Source organism: Vidua macroura, chromosome 19 (genome assembly GCF_024509145.1).
Source record: "Vidua macroura isolate BioBank_ID:100142 chromosome 19, ASM2450914v1, whole genome shotgun sequence".
Classification (NCBI taxonomy): domain Eukaryota; kingdom Metazoa; phylum Chordata; class Aves; order Passeriformes; family Viduidae; genus Vidua; species Vidua macroura.
Genome location: NC_071589.1, coordinates 4,451,539 through 4,471,823, shown reverse-complemented (window position 1 = coordinate 4,471,823; position 20,285 = coordinate 4,451,539). Strand labels below are relative to the sequence as shown.

The following is a 20,285-nucleotide window of genomic DNA, read 5'->3' as shown; positions in this document are numbered from 1 at the left end:
CTAAAGAGGAGGGGGGACACGGTTGGGGTGCTGCCCCCGGGTCCCCGGCCACGTTCTGGCTAAATGGATCACCTGCATTTGCAGCAAACAAAACCTTTCGGGGCTTTGTGGCAAGCTCGACAAAGAGTTTGGGTTGGAGGAAAGGAGAAATGGGTTTGGGGGAAAATTTGCATGAATTATTTTGGTATTTTCGGAGAGGATGTGCTCCAGTTTCTTTTTTGAAAGAATATCTTGGTGTTATTTTAGTTCAACTCTGAAAGAACCAGCCTGTGAACTGAAGGATATGCATACCAAGATGTTTGTTGCAGTGGGGGAAGGGACTCAGCAGGCAAACAAGCCTTTTCAGTTGAACTGTAGGGATTTTGGGGGGTTGGATTTTTAGGAAGTCACCAGACTCGAGGAGAAGCACTTGGTGAGCCCTGCTCCATCCAAACCCTTTGCCTGTGGCTCCCTGAGCACTCATGTGTTGTTCCAGGCTGTCACACACCTCCAGCCCCCCACAAATACCCTCTTTCATTATTCAGCCCCAAAACCTGGGCCCATACCCTATCCCTGCCCCTGACTCCCACTGTGCCTACATTTTCCCCAACACTCCTTTATCCCCTCAGATCCAACCGCTCCCTACTTCCTTTCCAGCCTGCCCAGACAGGTTCAAAGGAAGATAAAAGCAAAACACATTTTAACAGGAGTTTGCTTCAATCTCCACTTGCTTCCATTACTACACATCCCTCCATTGCCAGCCCTGGTCCTCTGGGAATTTTGGCTGTGTGGGGATGGCAACGTGTTGGGATCCACAAAGTGGCCAGGCTGTGGTGTGAACATGGGAACAGCTCTGTGCCTGAGGCTGGCAGTGGTGTCACTGCTGGCCTTGTCCCCCTGGGAGAGTGGACACTGGATCTGGGACACCACAAAGGGATAGGGGCCAGGCTGGTTTCAAAGCAAACTTGCAGGGAGCTCTCCCTGCTGCTGTGCAGGTGAGCTGTGGCAGGAAGATTGGCTGGGCACGGGTTGTCTCAGGGAAGGAGAGAACAGCTGGAAGGACAGGACAGACCATGACCACTTGGACACACAGGGATGAAATCAAGCTCAAAACCCAGCTGGAGCTAAAGCTGTGGAAGGACGGGCAGGAAGAGGGGGTCACACATACCCCAGTAGCAAAAGGCAGCTCAGAGAAATGGGGATGCATCGATGGAGGGATTTGATGCTTTTTGCCTCTACCACTAAAAGCTGCTCCCAGCCCTCAGGGCTTTTTCTGGAAAACTCAGAGCCAGCAGAGCATGGTTGAGTCTGGGGTCCTGCTCAGAGGTCCCCCAGCCTGGAGCTGTCCCCACCCTGTGTGACTCGGGGTCTGCCTTGCTCGCTCTGAGCTGCTGGATGCGCTCCCTGCGATCCGGTGCCTTGGCTCACGTGCTCTTGACTCTGGCCCTTCGTTAACCGCAGCTAATTATTACCAACTGCTCGAGTAAGTCACAAGGGACATAGCAAGGCTTGGCTCCAGATGGATGACCAATGGTCCAGGGGAAGTGACCTGGGGAAAGTCAGGAATTTGCCATTTGGAAACATTTATGGCCCAATCATGCAAATGCTGGTGGAGTGGCAGCTTCAAGGGCTGGAGGAGCTGGTTGCTTCACATGTCACTGTTTCCATGATAGATGGTTTTCTACTGTTGGTTTTATTTTCAGCGGGGTGAAAATGAGATGCACAGTTCTTCATCTGCTCTACTTGTTTTGTGCTACAATGCATTTTGGACTATGCCCCAAAATTAAGTGGTGCTTAATTTAGAAGTTAAATAAGTGTGAAAAACCTTTTATGATGGTAGTTGCCAAATAAAGATTAGAAAAAGAATATAAAAGAAATTACAATGGAAACCAGCAAGTATCATTTTTAGCCTGGGCTTTTTATCCCAGTGATTACTTCTTGGAAACCGAACCCAGTCCCTCCCCGTGGCTAGAGAGCACAAGAGGAGAATAAACATATTTTGCACCAGCTGGCTGCCAGCCACAGGTTGGTGGAGGAAAATGTCGTGGTCTTTGCCATGATGAACCGTGCAGGTGGGAGAATGAGATCTCCAAAAATCTCCTGGAGGATTTATACATCCAAATTCATTCAGCACGGGTCAGAGGTGCATTTAAGAAAGTGCCAAAAGCCTGCTCATAGAGCGGGTCCCTGAAAAGCAGAGCCTGGCCGCCGGAGCGGGTGGCTGTGTCACCCCCCGAGAACGCGGGGCCATATGGCTGCCTGCGGAGGCACGGCCATGGCAGCATGAAAAATTCATCAGCAGATGTCCCGGGAGGCTGACGCATGGCCCCTGCCTGCTGGGGCGGGGAGGGCAGCGGGAGCAGCTCGGCCACAGCTCCCCTTGCCAGGCTCCCTGCCCGGGGCAAACGGGGTCAGGCACGGCGCCCGCTGAGGGTGCTGCCTGACACTCTCTGCTGGGCTTTGTGGTGGATTTGCAGGTGTTGCTACAACCAAAGGAGAAGTGACCACGCGGAGGATGCCTGGAGATGGGGGTGACAGCAGGGCACTGGCTGCAGGACCAGAGAGGCTCAGGGCTGTGCTCTGCCCTTCTGCCCACACCCCCAGGCTGCAGGGGGGAAAGGGGACCGGGGGTGCAGCAAAACTGCTCAGAGAAGGGCAACGAAGCTGGTGAAGGGTATGGAACACAAATGAGGAGAAGCTGAGGGAGCTGGAGTTGTTTAGCCTGGAGAAAAGGAGGCTTTATCACTCTCTACAAGTCCCTGACAGGAGGGTGTAGCCAGCTGGGGATCGGTCTCTTCTCCCTGGCAACCAGTGACAGGATGAGAGGACATAGTCCTGTGCCAGGGGAGGTCTAGGTTGGACATTAGGAGGAATTTCTTCTCAGAAAGGGTTGTCAGGCATTGGAATGGGCTGCCCAGGGAGGCAGTGGAGTCACTGTCCCTGAAGGTGTTTAAGGAAAGGCTGGATGTGACACTCAGTGCCACGGTCTAGTTGACAAGGGGGTGTTCAGTCAAAGGTTGGAATCAATGATGTCAGAGGCCTTTTCCAACCAAAGGGATTCTGTGACTCCAGGATCTTTGTGCCAGTGTGGCAGGATGTGGCACCCTAGAGTCCCCTCCTGCTCTTGCCCAAAGCAGGAAGGTTCCTGGGGTAAGCCATAGGCAGGTCGGGACCTCACGAGCAGTGGCAGGATGTGGCTTTGGCTGGCTCATGTTGGCTCGCTCCCCTTGGCCCTGCTGGCCCAGCCCGGCTCTTATCTCAAGTGTCTGTGCATGGCAGAGCCCTTGGTCAGCCCTGGACCGCTGACCAGGGCCCAGATAAGCCAAACACACAGTTCAAAGGCCATCTCCTCTCCACTGGCATGAGGCAACCTGGGAGGATCTGAGCTATGCCTTGGAGGGGTGCGGAGCTGGGAAACACCTCTGAGAAATTAGGGTGATGATGCAAACCACTGCCTTCCCCCTTCTTCCAAGATACCTTGGATCAAAATGTCATCTCTGGACAAAGCAAAGCAGATGTTGCCTGATCCTGCCCTGCTTTTAGCAGAGCAGCCAGTCCCTGGGGTCTGCTAAAAGCCACATGTCCCTGGGGCCAGGCCAGGCTCTGTCCCCAAAGCTGGGGAGAGGGGACACCATGTTTGAGTGTGGGTGGGCGACCCAGCCCCTTGTCCACCCACATGTGTGGTCCCATCTGACACTGCATGGCTGCCATGGGAGGGATGGAGGGAGCCTTGGGATGTCCCCAGGACTCAGAAAGTGTCTTTCCAGAATTTACCACCCCAAGGGCTGGCCAGGCCAAGCTGGGAAAGCCCTGCAGCACCCAAGGTCGTGTTGCTCAGCCTGGCAGAGGAGCCCTGCTGCACCCCCTGGAGCTGTTTACCTGCAGGGCCCTGCTCCAGCACCTGGAGGTGAGGGCTCCTGGCAGGTCAGCTGGTGCTTTTTGCACAACAAAGCCATGGGCTGCTCCTTTATCTTGTTCTCCCTCCCCTATTATCAATAGTTTTTCTGGTCCAACTGGATTTACCTGCTACCACATCCTCAAGAAAGGGAGAAGGTCCACACAGAGGAGAGGGAAAACTTCCCACCCTCTGCCCCCAGGGCCTGCCCCAAACCTCTCAGCAACTGAGGAATGTTAACAGCACCTCCTAAGTCCCCAGCACAGAGCTTTTTGTGCTGACCTCGAGCAGGCACACAGCTCTCCCATAGCATCACATCAGCCACAGAAGCTCGAGAGTAGCACATCCAGAGGGAGCAACTCCATGCTGGGAAGCTGGGTGCTGTTACCCAGCTCTGGCTGCTCTGTGCCTCTGTTCCCTGCCTGAGAAGGAAAGAGACAGGAGTGACAATATGGATGTGCCACCATGGCATGAGGCTGCCTTGGAGCCATGTGTGGCACACACAGTGGCTCCCTCCAGCTGGGTTTGGCACTGGCTGCCCCCTTTAGAAGGTACCTCAAACCCCAGGACATGGTGCAGAGCCCACCTTGTCCCTGCTTCTGCTAAGGCCAAACCCAGAGAGAATCCAGAGATCAGGGCTGCACTGACCAGGAGCAGGGACGAGATGGGCTCTGCACCACTCACTTGTCCCCAAAATGCATCCCTGTCCCCCAGCAAGTCCATGTCTGCTTCCTCCTGCTTCATCCACAGTCAAGGAGCTGTGAACACACAGCAGGACAGGGTGGTCTCTGCTTCTGCTATACAGGTGAGCAGTCACACTGAAAGAGGGAAGAGGTGCAAATGAAGCAATAAATTTGAAGCTCTGCCAGGAAGGTGACACCAGGACAACAACTGGGTGACAAGTGGTTTTGGTTTCTACAATCTGGTGGAGAATATTTAAAGGCTGTTAACTCTTGAGGAACCCCGGGAGGAGTCTGGCACAGCTGTAATTAACAGTTCATGGTAGTCACCAAGAGCTTTTGAAAAAAGCAGGGCTGACAAAACAGCAACTTCTGGACATGCTGAGGCACATGGTTTATTTATCCCCCAAATCAAATGTCTCTGTTTAAACCCTGCAGCCCCCAGAGCTCCTGGCTGGCAGTGGGGAATCCACTGGTCGCTGGCACTGGGCATTGTGTCCGTGCAGGAGGAGGAGTTGCTGCATCTGAGCATCCCTCAGGATGTCAGACCTGATCCCACCATCAGCCCCTCTGCTCGTGCTGCCTTCAGCTCCGTGCCATGCTGCAGGAGCAGAGGCCACACCTTTGCACACACCCTGTGACTGCAAGGTACCAAACCTCTGCTCCGTGTGTCCCCTCGCACCCCAGGGAGCCCCCGGGCAGTAAATGGCAGGGAGCTGCAGGGCTGTGCCCGGCACCGGGACACGGTGGCACATCTGGATGTGCCAGACCCGGCACAAAGACAGATCCCTGAACAGGAGCTGCCACCTGGTGGCACAGGGGCAATCTTGATGTCGTGCCAACCACGGAGACCTGGATTTCGGGGTGGCACTGGCTCTGCCCAGCGGCACTGAGCAGGCTGGGGCTGCCACTGCACAGCCCAGCAGTGCTGCTTCCACCCTGGGACACTCACTCTGCTGGCTGCTTGCCCAGTCCTGAATCCTGCCTCTTGCCAAGGCTGCTCCAGCTGTAGCTGCTCTCTGCAGGCTTTGTTCCATTTGTTTGTGCCAGGCTGGAAGTTGGCTGGGAAATGCCACCTCCAACCCCGCTCAACTTCCTGTGGCCACTCTGGACCCGATGCCACAAGATCAGGTGGCTCTGGTGAGGCACAGCTGGATTTGTGCCCCAGGGGATGTGTCCCAGTGTGTGCCACACCTCAGCCAGCCCACAGTGGGACGGGATGCCTTGGTGCAGAGGGACAGGAGCAAAGTGAGGAGGTGAGGGGGACCATCAGGTCAGAGTTGCTTTCCTGGGATCAGGAAGGATGTGGCTTTGAGCTTGCTGGGAAACTTCAGGCCACAGCAAAGGCTCTTCTCCAGCCAAAATTATCCCTGATAACATCAAACTCAGCTGTGCTGAGAGAAAAGCCTGGAGGGAACAGGATCTGGGGAAACCCTCCTGGGAAGTTTCCTTCCCTTGCCTCTGGGAAGTCTCGACACTAGGGAAAAGCGTGGGCTGGGGGCTGTCAGCCCATCCCAAAGCCCCCTCACCCACTGGGGAACCCTTGACTCAGCCCCTTCCTGCTTCCCAAAGGACAGAGGAACAAAAGAGGAGGAGGGGGAAGGGAAAGGTCTAAGAGAAACTTCTTCCAACTTCTCGGGAAGAGAAAAGCCCTATTCAGGCAGGAAGAATACCCGGTGGAGCCGGTCACTAAGCAACCCACAGCAATGTGGTATGGCCTGAGGGACAGGCAAGGAACAAAACTGCCTCATTGCCCACCCACAGCCCATCAGGGAGAGCCTGCAGGGCCTGGGGACAGGGGACACCACCAGGGCTACCTGGGGACAGAGTGCACAGCCACCAGGAGCGGCTGAGGCATCCAGCAGGTCCAGAGCTCCTGGGTGCAGGAGTTTCTCCTCAGGCAGCTCTGGATGGTGACCAGCCTCACTCAGGCTTCCCTATTTGCTGCTCAGGAAGGATTTCTGGTCTGCTCCAAAGCCCGTGGCTCCCTCTGGGCCTGGCATTCCCACAGGGCTGCATCATTCCCAACAGAGGCACCGTGCATTTCGGACACCTCCCTTCTCCCACAGACACCGCGGGCTCGTATGGGCAGAGCAGCCAGGCACAGGCTACACCCTCTCAGAGAAGCTGAATTCTGCATTTAGATTCTCAATGTGGGCGGTTGTCCTTCACAAACAAGCTCAGTGAGACATGAGAAACTGCCTGGCCTCTCTGCAGCACAAGGAAAAAGGGAAAAAGGAAATCAAGCCTGACAAACCCTGCTGACAATCCCGGCTGAAATGCCTTCCTTGGAGCCCAGAAAGACCCTGGAGACACTGCTGCCCCCAACAAAAATGCTGCAGAAATGGAAAAACACTCACAACCAAAGCAGGTCCAGTGAGTGTGCAGCTGGTTAACCCCAGGGACATGCTCTGGACCTGCTGGGACACTGGAGGTGGCTTTTTGCCCGCACAGTGTCACGGGGGAAACATCCAGCCCTTCATGCATTTTTCTTGAATATCTGATACACTTGGAGAGAAGTTGCTGGGACAAGGGCAAACTTGCCAGGTGTTCACCCACTTCCTCAGGGAGGTGTTTGGCTGGTGCTGATCCCTGTCCTGCAAGGTGAACAGGTGGGGGATGCTCAGGGATGTCCACACAAGTTGCAGAGCTTCTCCAGGTGGAGGTAATCTCATTATCCCTCAGTCCTGTACTTTCCTGGCTTTGCCATCTGCTGCATCTATCCCTGGACTTTGGAGAGCTTCCACCTCTCCTCCCAAGAGGTTGAACACAGCATCCTGGGCACAGCTGGGAGCCAGGCATGATGAAGTCCAGCTACACAAGGACTTGGCACATCAGGTCCATGCCACAAAATTTCACATTTTGTCAGCCAGGGAAGCCCTGGGGCAAGGAGCACCAGGTACAGAAGGTCTGGCACACCATAGAGAGCAGCTGCCTGCCCTTGAGTTGATGGCAGTGCTCCTCTAGAAGTGTCATAGCAAGGTCACACTGGGTAGCAGAAGTGAAACTCATTCTCTCTCAAATTAGTCACTGGATGTGTCCAGTCCATCCCAGTGCAGCACCCCCCACCCTTCCTCCAAGAAATTGAGTCAACCTGAAACAGAATCTGTGTTTCCACCTCCATCCATTCCAGCTCCTCAAGGAGTTTGTTTAGACAATACCCAGTTCCAAAATGGGCATTGCTAATGGAGAGGATCCACCCAGAAGAGAAGTGACCCCAGCCTGAGCAGCATCTCCTTGCAAAGAGAGAAAACCTGAATTACACAAAGGACCATATCCACCCTGGATCTGCTCTCTTAATACCCATGCCTACAACAACCAACAAGAGTCCTGCAGCACAGCCAGATGGGATTTGTTGGCAGGCTGCATTTGCTTGTTGGTCTTTGGGTCTGCAGCATTCACACATTTGTTGGAGTGTTGTGAAATAACAGAGGTGCTGAAGGAAGGAAATGTCTTTGTGGGGATGAAATGTGCCTGGCAGTCCAGCGCTAACCTTGGCTCTGGTGCTCCTCTTCTGTTCCCAGGGAGGTGTTGTTGAGATTTCCCAGGCAATGGCCCTTGCTGCAGTCAGGTTCTCAGGTAAAGTTTCATGATATTCTCATCATGAAGCCTTTTCCACACCTGCTTCTCCAGGTTGAAGTCATGGTTAATGTAGAAAATCAGCTTTTTCCAGACCTTGTCATAGTAGTGATCGGAGTACTTCTCGTGCCCCTCTGTGATGTAGCCATAGGCACTGACCTGGGAAAGATGCAGGGCTCACTGGGCAGGGCTACCAGGTGAAATACAGGACACAGCTCCCAAACAGGGAGTGAGCACAGGACAGAGGTGCCAGCTGGGGCTTCTCTGGTGACCCTTTGTGGGGGTCCAAAAGGACCAGACTGTGAGCACTGGCTCCAGAGATCCTGCTGTCCCCTCACTGCCTCCCTGGGAGATCATGTGCTCTAGGTCACAGCAGCCTTCACCACCTCTACGAGAGCTATTTTGGGGCTGTTTCTCATCTTCAGTCTGCTCCTCCACACCTGACATGAGCCCATATACTCTCGAGGCAGACAGCAACCACCCCTGCTCTCCTCTGTCCCCTGCTCCCACTTCCAGACAGTTCTGTGTGCAAGAATCACTGTACCCTTACCTGGTCACAGAGATGGAGGGCAGTCAGCAGCATGAAGGCCCCTGTTGTGGGTCTGTACAGCCTCCAGTAGTGCTTTTTCAAATGTTTAGACTTTAAAAACCTGCAGCAGGAGAGAGGAAGGCACTGAGGAGTTGCTGGCTGTGATGTTTCAAGCAGGGCACACCTTGTTCCCCTGTGGCTCATGTAGCATCTTCCCTCCTTGCAGCAGCTTGGGGCCATATGAGGCATTTCAGAGAAGCCACGAGTGTGCCCAGAACTTTCTACCACCTGCACTGCAACCTAAGCCCAGCTCTGCCCCAGCTTTGTGGAAGTGGTAGTGGGGGTAAAGAGGGGATGGATTAAAGGATCTCGTAGGTTAAAGCCCACTACTCTTAAATCTGCCCTTTGCTCTGCAGTGCAGAGGTGGCTTTGAGGCCCCCCGGTATATCCTGCTCCCCATCCACATCTAGGAGTGAAATGAGACATAGGGAAGGTGCAGAGGAGTGTCACAAAACCTGCCAGGAGCTGCACTGTGTTATGCCAGGAGTAGGTAGGAAAGTAGGAGTAAACACTGGGAAAAAATAGCATGGAGTCCTCTTGGCCTTGGAAAGGCCCCAAGTCAGAGGGGGGATGGCAGAGCGGGCAGGGAGTGCTGGCCATCTGGCTCCAGGGAAGGCAGCAGCTCTCAAGGAGACTGAAGGGTAAAGGCAGCCAAAGCAGGGCACTACAGGAGCTCCTGCTCCTCCGTCTCTTGGTCATGTGTGGCCCTTGATGGGCAGATCTCATGGTGACCAGCAGGCTTGTGGAAAGGGTTGGAAAGGCACAGAAGAGCAGCAGCCAGGCCAGGCAAAGGGGATGCTGAAGAAGAGTCTGTCATGCTTGAGGGCACAACCAACCTCCCGAGTCTAGAAGGAATCTCTGGAGAGAAGGTCTGTTACAGAGCCTTCCTCCAAGGTGCCAAGCAACGGGGAACATGAAAGGCTGGTCCTGAACTAGAGATCAACTGTTCTGGCACTTCAGCAAAATTCTTCCTACACCTAAAGTTGCAATTGGCCCTGGGTCTCTTTTGGGTGCAGAAAACCAAACTGTCTGATGGCTGTTGCTTCTCCAGCTCACAGGTTCTGGATGTGTACCCACCACTAGCATCCCACTGCAGCACCAGAGTGTTTCAGCTGAGCTCATGCTGCTGGTGTGGCTGAACTGTGGTTATAGGGGAGGGAGCTGGGAGGAGAGGCCAGAGACAGAGAGAGATGGTGCTGGCCAGGAAAAACAAGCCTGTTAGAGCACACAACCCGCAGCTTACCTGTTTTTCATGTATCTGAGGAAATCAGGGTGAACCACCAGGTATTTGTCCATTGTGAAATCTTTATCGAATTTCTGCCGTGGCTTCTGCCTAAGGACAGGAATGGGGAGACTCAAGACATGTTCCTACACCTCATCACAGCTGGAAAGGATCAACCCTGATGCACTTGATGGTAAGAGAAGAACCAGAAACACTGTTGTGATAAACTGTGGTAACTTATTTGTTCATCAAAAGAATTGGAATATTAAAGGAGGAAAAATAAAAATTAAAGTATAAGGGACTAGCCTTATACTAGCTCGTAGCAACTGCTACAAACCGCAAGGCTATAGATATATTGCAAAACCGTAAGATTACAAGTATGATTAATCACCATATAGGGAGCTTTTTGTAGTTTTTTTCAGACACAGGCTAAGAATGTCGGGGGATGGCCGGAGCTGATTATGAAATCAGCGACCACCAGGCAACGGCCACCGGACTAGACAACGTAGGAGTGCTCCGGGTACGCCCATGACTGTCCGGAACCGATTGTGAAACCAACGATCACCTGCCTCGACACAACGCAGACACGATGCAGAGGGATGCTCAAGCTACGCCCACCGCTATCGCAAGAGACGCGAATGAAGAAACCTCCAAGAAACTATAAAAGAGACTGAATAAGGGGGGTGGGGTGTGGGGCACTGCAGTGTGGGACACTGCAGGAGGGGCGGTTAGGAGACCCCTACCCACCCAGCGCTGTTTTGCTTGCTACTGCTTGCTGTAATTAATAAAATTCTAATTGACCTTAAAAAGGCTGAATCAAATTATTCGCCTCAATTTATCACACTGTGAAGATATTCTGTAACATTTCCCACATTATGACAAAGCCTCCATAGCCTGTGTGCATTGCAGAGGAAGAGATCAGGGAGGAGAGGGAACAAAAGGAGACAGGAATATCAAAAGCATGTGTTTGTATAGGCAAAAATTAGTGAAACCAGGCCTTCATCCATGAGCAGGCCACACCAGACCAGCCAGCAGCATGGGTTCATCCCCAAAAGCCACAAAGCTTTCTCTAAGCTCTGGCCACACACCACTGAATTCAGCTACCTCTGCAAAGGAGGTGTATGGACTAGAGCAGTGCTCAGAGCTGTGGAGGAAATGAGAGATTTCTCTCTGCAAGTCTGCCAGGGGAGGGAGGCTTTACCCTGGCCTGGTCCTCCATAGGGCTGAGCACTGGGAGAGGAGAAGAACACAACAGAGAGCTTGTCACTGGAGGGGTAGAGGGGGCTATGGTTTGTTTTACCTGCCGATGTTCAAGAACCCTTTCCTGATGTTCTTGTTGAACAGAAGAGCCTTCAGCCACTCATAGTCTCTTGCTCCCTCCAGGAAGTGAATGTATCTGATGTGCTAAGAAAACAAGGGAGCATTAGTGAACAGCACTTTGAAAAAAATGCAAGCAGACATCTTGGCTCACTGAGTTTCTTGGACACACTTCAGTCTGCAGCTCTCAATCAGCCCACAGCAGCAGAATGGAGATAAAATCTGATGTGCAGCTCCTCCTACCTGCCACAAGGCTGTGGATGTGACAGTCTGGTCAGAGAGAGAGAAAGCCAAATAAACTTTCCCAGGAATTGTTCTGGTGAGTTTTGAGAAGGGTGAGAGAATGAACTAAAACTAAAACAATCTTGCAGCTGTTTGAACAGTTGTTTTCTCATAAGATGTTTACGAAAGGGTGTCTTCTTAATTAGCCAATGGTGTAATGGGGTGTTAATTAAGTGGCCAATCAAGTCCACCTGTATCAGAATGGTGTATAAAAAGGAATGGATTTCTAATAAACCTGAATTAGCCCGCTGAATAGAGTTAATGTGTTGCCTTCACTCCCATTCCTGACTGAACGGTGACACAAGGCTGGGGTGGGATTGACACAGCTTGCCACTGCAAACACTCACAATGAGCCAATGCAGTGCAGGTTCCCTCACTGAGGGTAATGCTAAAGCCCCTCAGCCCCTTTGCTCCTCGTGGCAAGAGCAGAACTGAAGCACACAGACAAACAGCATCCTGTTAAAGCTGTGCATGCACGCAGCAGGGACCTCACTCACTTTATCCCATGGGATGTTGCTGAATCCTCTGTGTCCCAAGATCTGAAGAGAGGAAACCAGGGAGTAGGCTGTGAATCCATAAAAGGAGGTTTTTGTTCCCACATCTTTTTCATAACCCTTGATAACAGCCCCGCTCACCCTGGCAAAGGAAATCAAACAGAGGAGCAGAGTTAGGTGACCACTGAAACCCCTCCCATGCACATTTCTAATAGGAAAAGACAGTGTTAGCCTGGAGGAAGGGTAGACTAGGCCCATTCTGATTGGCACCCTGATCTGCAGGAGAGCCCCTGATGTGGGGATGGCTCTCTGTGGCTCATTTGTGACCACAGGCACTGGATATTTAGTAACTTTCCAATTATTTTTGGACTTTTTATCTCCTGCCATCCATCATTTTGGCACTTGGGAATGAGTGGAATATTAGAAGAGATGAAGTGATCCAGCCACAGTCAGGGGCTAGCCACAGTAAGCCAGCTGTGCATCTTCTGAGAAGGAAGGCAGCCTTACCTGAAGACATAGTCATGGGAGTCAATCTCCTGGCCCATCCCAGAGTTATTCAGTATTCCTCCATTCCCCACAACAGCACAGCTGATGCATGTGGGCACGCTGCTGTCATGGCTGGCCAGGAGCAGCTGCTGGTGTGGCTTTGGGGGCAGCAGGGATATGACCTCCTTTACCACTGTGAAGCAAACACAGTGGTGAGTTGTCAAGAGCCTTTGGGATGGACACAGTGAAACCACCAGAGTTTCCATCATGAGATCCTCCTAGACTGATGCCTTTGATGGGGAGATGCTGCAAACCTCCAGCTACTCAGCATAAGGTTCCTGTTAAGAGGCTGAAAGTCCCATCCTGACAAGCCCTGAGGGACTCACGTGAATAATTCAGGTCCATGAAGCCGTAGGGGGGTATAAAATGCTCCAGGCGGTTCCATTCACTGTCATTGAAGTATCTCTTGTCTATGAAGAGTGTGATGTTGGGCAGGAAAAGATCCCGCAGCCAGTCAGACTTGGCAGCCCTGGCCCTCACTGATTCAGAGCAGGTCTTGAAAAGCAAAAAGGAAACAGTAATGACTGATGAGCAGAGGTGATAAACCTGACTGAGTGCCAGTGCTTGTGTGCCTGTCTGTGGCAGGACCAAAGGGACACACAGAAACTCCAGTGGTACCATTTCCCTCATGATCCCCATCACCAGGAACATGAAGCACAATTTTAGCACTACATCCATAACCAGCTGGTGAAATGGCACCCACAAGGGAGCCAGGATGACTCCAAGTCTCTGAGACTTTCCTCTTCAGAACAACAGGCCTGTCATGCTTAAATGGTCCACTGGCTTTGGGCCTCATTAGCTGATGCAAATTAACATTTGTAATAGGTCTAACCTAAATGCATCAAATAAGGCTGTAAGCACTAGGAATATGCTGCAATAATATATACATGCTATAATGAGCAGTCCCTGTTGGCAACACACCTCACAAGGTCCTAAAAGTCCACCCGAGGAAACACTGACGAACAAATGAAATCAGATCAGCATTGCCACTCCCTTTAAGGATAAGAAAAAATGTGCAACAACTTGTTCAATGTCATAAATAAATCAGTGAAATGTGCAGCTGAGAAGGGAATCCAAGCCAGCTTATCCTACAAGGGAGGTCTCACTGCAGCTGGCAAGAGTGAGGCTTTGTGTGCAGATGGAAAGCAAACAGCTCCACTACACTGAATTTTCTGCTGAGTCAATTTGGGCTATACTTTCTTAGACACCTTCCTCAAAGACCTACTGAAAGACAAAATAGAGATCAAATGGACCCTCGTGCCCAACTCAAATCCCCTGCATTGCCAAAGCCTTGCTGAGTGCTCCGTGGCTGAGTTGGGATCTCTGCAGTGGATGAGGATGACAGCCCTGTCACAGCCTGAGGAGACAGCCCTCATTCTGCCTGTCACCACAGGAGCACACTGAGGACAACATTGCCAAAGGGTTTCATGGTGGCATCATTTCACTCACAGCATATTTCATGTCCAGAAACAGGGACATTCCCGTCCTGCTCAAGCAGGTACTGTCCAAGGCTTGGTACTTCTTGTGCCTCAGAGTTAGACTGGATTGGTACCAGGGGAACAAGGGAAAACTCTGATCATGTAGGAAATTAAGGAGGGGAGAGTGTTCCTAATGACTCCCTCTCTCTGCAAAATTACAGATCAGGTTTGGGAGTGAGACACAACATGTGAGAAGGTGACCCACCAGTTCCAAGCCTTCCAGAAACAGGGGTGCCAGGGAAAACTGCTCTGGGTAAGCTTTACAAAGACTTACCAGCATAGGTGCCAGGGAAAACTGCTCTGGATAAGCTTTACAAAGACTTACCAGCATAGGACGGGGGACAGAGACAGTATGAGACACCACAACCTGCCCCAGCTGCTTGCTGAGAACTTTGCTGGAGTTTACTACTTTCCTAAAGGCCCTGTTCCTGGCCATCAGTAATTAAGAGATGCTCAAATTTAATTAAACTGAGTCTTCATGTGAATGCAGATGTTGGATATAGAGGTCTTCCTGTCTGGGTCCCACCAGCATCTGCACCCAACAGTGAGTGACCTACCATCTCTGAAATCCTCCCCAGCTGCAAAGGGCACAGATGCCCAGGGGCCAGCAGACAAGGAGGTCAATGGGGAGGCACCATTCTTGGTGACCACCTGCACCATCCACCTACCGAGGGTGGGGATGAGTTATCCAGCAGGTACTCGTCCTCGAAATCCCACTGTGGCTCAGATGTGAAGTTAGCAGAGCTCAGTTTCCTCTTCTGTGTCACGGCAGCAGCCTGAGGAGCAGGTCTTACAGTTTTCATTGATGCAGGAGGTGCTTTGGGTTTTGCTTGGTCTTCGGATGTGTTGTTCTCATGTGCTTCCTTCACCACAGAGGATGGTTTCACTGTTGCCTTCTCCTTGCCTCCCTTCTCCCTGGGAAGTGGTTTCACTGTTGTCTTTTCCTTGGCTTCTTCCACCCATGGAGCTGGCCTCATTGTTGTTTCCTCCTTGTTTTCCTGCATCATAGGCGTTGTTTTCACTGCTGTGTTCTCAATTCCCTCCAACTGGGGTGGTGGTTTCACAGCCATTTTCTCCTTGGCTTCCTTAACACTCAAAACTGGTTTCATGGTTTCCTTCTGCTCCTCCTTTCCATTCCATCTTGGTGTCTTCTCCACCATATCATCGAGGCTTGTCATGTGTCCTCCCAAAGTCACCTTTGAAATGCTCCTGGACTTCCCATTATCAGAATAGTTTAAACCCTGTTGCTCTTGGGAGTCCACTTGTTGTGTCTCTGGGGCATGTTGGAAAACGTTCAATTTCCTGAATGCAATCAAAGGAAAAGCAGATACATCACACACACTTAACACTGAACGCCCCTCAGCTCATTTCTAGTGCTCTTGACTCTGAGCATCTCTCTCTGCTTTCAAGCAATTTCATTTTAAACTTTGCCAAAACATTATTCAACTTCCTACACCATTCTAGCCTGAATACTGCTTATCTCCCCACTAGGCAAATCCCAGAGTTACACATTCTCTCCTCAGCACTTGGCACATGAAACATTCACACTGGCACTATCAGCCAACCAGTACAGCCCTGCTTTGCCACGCACTGGGCAGGACCCCTGGCAACGTCCCTGGAGCACTGCGGGGTTGGTTTGCAGATCCTGGGCTCAGGACATGGCCCCCACCATGGAGGCAGCCATCTGCCTCTCTCCTCTGCCAGCAGAGCCCTGTGCTTCAGCAACAGAGCATGAAGATCTTCCAGAATTCAGGAAGGGAAGTCTAAGAAGAAGTGAAACTCACTTCTTTACCCTACATCACCTCTTGAGCTTTTGGGGCCAGAGGGCACTTCTTTCTCTCCTTCTCCACCTTGATCAGGTAGTGCAAGGGCATCACACAGCACTCATCAGGCACCGTGTGTGAAGGAAGACACCTTCACTGTGTGTGAAGCTATTAAAATGCAAAATCTCTACATTTTTAGCACTTGCCTCTAATATTGCAGCTGCCCTGTTGCCTGATTCAGAGGCACAGGCAGATACAAGGTTATCACAGGAGGACACATCTGCCGACAGCAGAAGAGCCACGTGCAAAAGACTGTGCTGAAACCCAGGAAAAAAATCAAGGCAGAAGTGGCGGAGTTTTGTCCTAAATGTTCCCTCTTCTCTGCACATGGCTGGAGGGTAGAAGAGGAAAAAGGAAGGTGAAAAATATCTGCAGCTGAGCTTTTCTGTACAGCAAAGCTTTTCAGGATAAAGCATGGCTGTGGCAGTCTGATCCCACACTCATGTTTGGCCTGTGCATGACGCACTTGTTTCGGAACGCTGTGGATTGCTTCCGAAGTGATAAATGGGACAAAGAGCACTTCTGCAGATAACAGGCTGCAGATAGCAGCTCAGTTGCTGCTGAAATTTGATGGATGTCATACCACTCTGAAAGTGTTCAGGAAATGATCAACTAAGGAGGCTTTTAAACATTGTTTCATATCAGATAAATATATGAACCTTTGCAAGGCTAAAAAAGAGAGCTTGTAGCAAATGGCCTATCAGCTCTGCCTCTCTCATAATCATTAGCCAGTTTCAACCAAGTGTGCAGCATGTGATTTCTATCATAGTGCTTCATGTATAAACTTACTGTTTACTGCCCAATAAGAGGAAAGATTTTATATGGACACTCTAAATAAAGAGAAATTTGGTAAGGTAGCTCAGGCAGATCTTAAATCCCTTGGTGAATTTCTGTTGTATTTTTAAGATGATGTTTAAAACTTTGAAATAAAGTGCAGAGAACAAATGAAACAGGAGTTTCAATATGAGAAACCATCCCCCACTCCAGGCTTTCCCTATGTGCTGTCTTGCAGGGCAGATTCCACCTCAGTCTGTTACACTTCAAATGCTGTGCCAGAGACCAAAATGTAAAACTATGGACTCTTCACATCCCAAACCTTGCTCCCTGCAGTCAGGCCCACATGGCCAGGCACTTGTGCTTACACAGGACCCTGCTCTCCTGACCAGCATTTTAAATCCAGACAAATTGTCAAAGCAGCTCGGTGAATTTCAGGCTCTAGAGTCCAGCTGGCAAACAACTGCAAAAGCTCAATGACATTTTCTGTCATTTTCCTCCCCTTTTACAAAGCCCAAGGACAAATAGAGGATAAAGCCATGAAAATGCTGCTTTGTGTATTCTACGTGACATACAAGGTACAGAAATAGAACTGCAACACAGACAACCACACAGAGCTCATACCTTGTTGTATTTTACTTAAATTGTATAAATACAGGCATTTCCATTCTCTGAAACTACAATAGAAGGAAATTGCTTCAAGCAGGTAAATATAGAGAGCCACTTCTTCTTCCAGCTCTGACACTGATGGGCTCTGGGATCAAGGAGAACTCCACTTCTCTACACCTCCTCCTTCTCTCCTTTCCCTCCTACCTCCTTTGTGCAGGTTTCAACCTCTCCAAATTGACAGCTGTCCTCAAAGCGTGGTCTCAAGCTGCTAGAACTGAGCTGAACTCAAGTCATCTCCAGAAGAGCTGCAGATGTTCCCAGCCTCAGTCCTCCTGCCTGCCCCCATAGCACCAGCCTAGACATTCAGCTGAGAACCAACCCAACCCAGGCAAGCCATATGAGCTTCCTGGGAGAGCTGGGACCAGGTGAGGGTGGTGGGGAGGCTGGGGAGTGGTGTTTCCTATACACAGCACCAACACATCCAGGAGCCATACCTGAACTGGGAAAGGCTCAGGCGTCTGCAAGGGCTCATGCCATGTCTCCTGCCAGTGATGCTGGAGATATTTCATTGCAATTCCCTCCACACCCATTCCTGTAGGATTTACTTGACCATTTATATAAAATAGATATCAAGATATCATGTCTACATGACACTGGTGTCCCAGTATCCAGCATATTTTGGGTTAGGAATCAGCTGCTGAACTTGCCATAAATTCAAAGCCGTCCCACCAAATTCACTGTCCACCAATGCAGTCTGGATTAGGGCTGACTAAGGTCCTTCTGGGAGCCAACAGGAAATGCAAGTACTGTGTAGTGACAAAGTATGAAAACACAGAGGATTAGTGAACCAAAAGCTGCTTTAGACAGCTAAAAAAGGAAGCCCTGGAAAATAGTGAACTAAGAGAAGCAGGTTTTTGACTGTGGATCTTCCAACACCATGCTCTGCTAAAGAAAACTGGTCACCTAATTCAGATCAGAAGTGCAAGTTTCAGGGTAAAAAAACCAGGGAGACAGAGAGAGAAAGTGAGCACAAGCACCCACACCAGACAATGCATGCCACAAAGGAACAGGTCCCTTACCTGAAAATCTTTGTCTTGGCCAAGTCAAACAAGGAGCTGGAATTGCCAATGAAGAGGTAGAACTGTGTTACAACAATGAGGCAAATCAGGGCTTTGGCAATTTTCGGGAGCCTTATCCTGCAGCAGCGCATGGTGAGGTGGCAGAGGCGCTCGCCAGGCACTGCCTCACCAAGGAGTGTGGAAGGACTGGGCTGGTCTTCCCTCTGGATTTCCCTACAACAGTGTGCACACCCTGTCTCCCAGCATTCCCAGACACTGCACACAGATCCAATTTCTCAGGCAAGGCATCCATTCTGTACTGTTTCTGTTTATCACCAGAAGCTTATTTAACAAAGACCAGGGAAATTAAAGATTTTTATTGCAAACAATTGAACTTTCCTGTATTTTTCTTAATGACATTGGTCTGCCCTAAAATGGAAACTCTTTATCTCTAACCTGGAAGAAGAGTCACTGGGAATGCATGTGAACTTTGGAAGTTGCCATAGTTACAATCCAGAAAACTTTCAGACCACCACCTGCCCAAGGTTTTAGATATAACCATAAACATATATTCTTCATGCAGTAATTGCTTGCAGCTCTGATCCGGAAGCAATCCCTGCCCCCTAAATACTGATGGCTAGATACAGATCCATTTTACTTTGTGGCTGGGAGGCAACCCAACAAATCAAAGGAAGACTTGGTGCAAATCCACCACAGAAAAGAGGAGTTTGTGTTATGAAAATCGATCTTTGGCAGTCCAGAGTATATCACCCCACCAGCAGAGGGAAAGATTTGCAAAGATGGACACCACAGCCAGAGAAATGTTCACGTCTACCAGGGATGTAGTTTTACAGAAAAGGGCTATTTTAACTTTCTAAGTTGTTAAACATTAACCATGAAAGTTGAAGGGACAATGGACATATTGCTTCTTATGCCTAGGCTGCTTTTGCACAGCTCTCATAAAAAATGAATCTCAGATATAAAAAAAGCTTTTGCTGACAGTATCTCAAATCTCAAAACACTCACACTGTTACTGAATACCCAGAGAACTGAAGGTGCCTCTTTTATGTCACAGCAAAGCCAGTCAACAGGTTTCACAACTACAAGACTTTTTTTGTTAATAGGGGTCCCAAAGGGAAATTCTGGAGGCAGGAAACATTTTCCTTCGATCTCCTCCATGTAACATTACTGCAAAACCAAGAGCCACAAGGGATAGAAAATTCCTACAAGCAGAAAAATATGGATTTCTTTGCTTTTCAGGATCTGCGCTGGTGATTGTGGAGAACTTGTCTGTAGCACTGTCTGTTCAGGAGGGATTGTGCTTGGGGGAATATCCAAATCTCTGGCAAGCACATTAGCCAAAAGCAGGCTTGGTATATGCAAAACAGGGCTTTTCACCTTCTTGGTGTAAGAAAAGAAAACCTATTCCCCCCCCCCCCCCAACCACCATCAGAGAATGGACTTTCCTTGGAGCATCATTTCCTCAGCACCCACCCCCACTGCTGATCTCAGTCTGTCAGAACGGAGGCACCAGGCTGGTTTGCTCAAACATGAGGTCAGATTGGGAAATGGGGATGTATTGGAACTCTCCAGGGGTGACCTGGTAAAAACTGAGGTCAAGAGCAGAGCTGGTCTCTTAAACAGCTCTATAAGAAGTAAGATTTATGGGATCCACAGGGCTCCCAGCCCATGGGCAGGAAGGTACAAAACAAAGACTGCACAATGCACAGGGCCTGGCCTCTCAGGGGCAACAGCATCCTTTTCCAAATACATGTTTCTCTGCAGCCCTACCTGCAATCCCACCTGCAATCCCAGGAGATGCTGCTTCATTTGTGGTGTAGAGACTCCAAGCCCAGTGCTGCTGGTGTGTCCAGTCTCAGCATCAACGCTCACAGCAGAAGTTCTTCCATTCTTCAGTGCTGTAAAAACAAGATGACTTTTTAATTTAAGCAAACTGCTC

General features: G+C 50.4%; 1 protein-coding gene across 1 annotated transcript; it reads right to left on the bottom strand.

Annotated features, from left to right (window-relative positions):
* Positions 1-4,911: 4,911 nt before the first annotated feature.
* On the bottom strand, positions 4,912-18,477 carry ST6GALNAC1 (ST6 N-acetylgalactosaminide alpha-2,6-sialyltransferase 1). Its single transcript, XM_053994915.1, has 9 exons — positions 18,347-18,477; positions 14,730-15,363; positions 12,910-13,078; positions 12,545-12,716; positions 12,041-12,179; positions 11,245-11,348; positions 9,966-10,055; positions 8,684-8,783; positions 4,912-8,292 (listed from the first exon to the last, which is right to left on the bottom strand). The coding sequence occupies exons 1-9, from the start codon at positions 18,475-18,477 to the stop codon at positions 8,122-8,124; spliced, it is 1,710 nt and encodes a 569-aa protein (XP_053850890.1). The 3' UTR covers positions 4,912-8,121.
* Positions 18,478-20,285: the final 1,808 nt, after the last annotated feature.

Excerpts from the sequence above, each read along its gene's own strand:
- ST6GALNAC1 (XM_053994915.1), bottom strand. The coding sequence starts at position 18,477 with ATGCGCTGCTGCAGGATAAGGCTCCCGAAAATTGCCAAAGCCCTGATT. Across the intron at positions 11,349-12,040 it reads GCAACATCCCATGGGATAAA|CACATCAGATACATTCACTT; the intron begins GTGAGTGAGGTC and ends TTGTTTTCTTAG. Across the intron at positions 10,056-11,244 it reads GGGTTCTTGAACATCGGCAG|GCAGAAGCCACGGCAGAAAT; the intron begins GTAAAACAAACC and ends TCCTGTCCTTAG.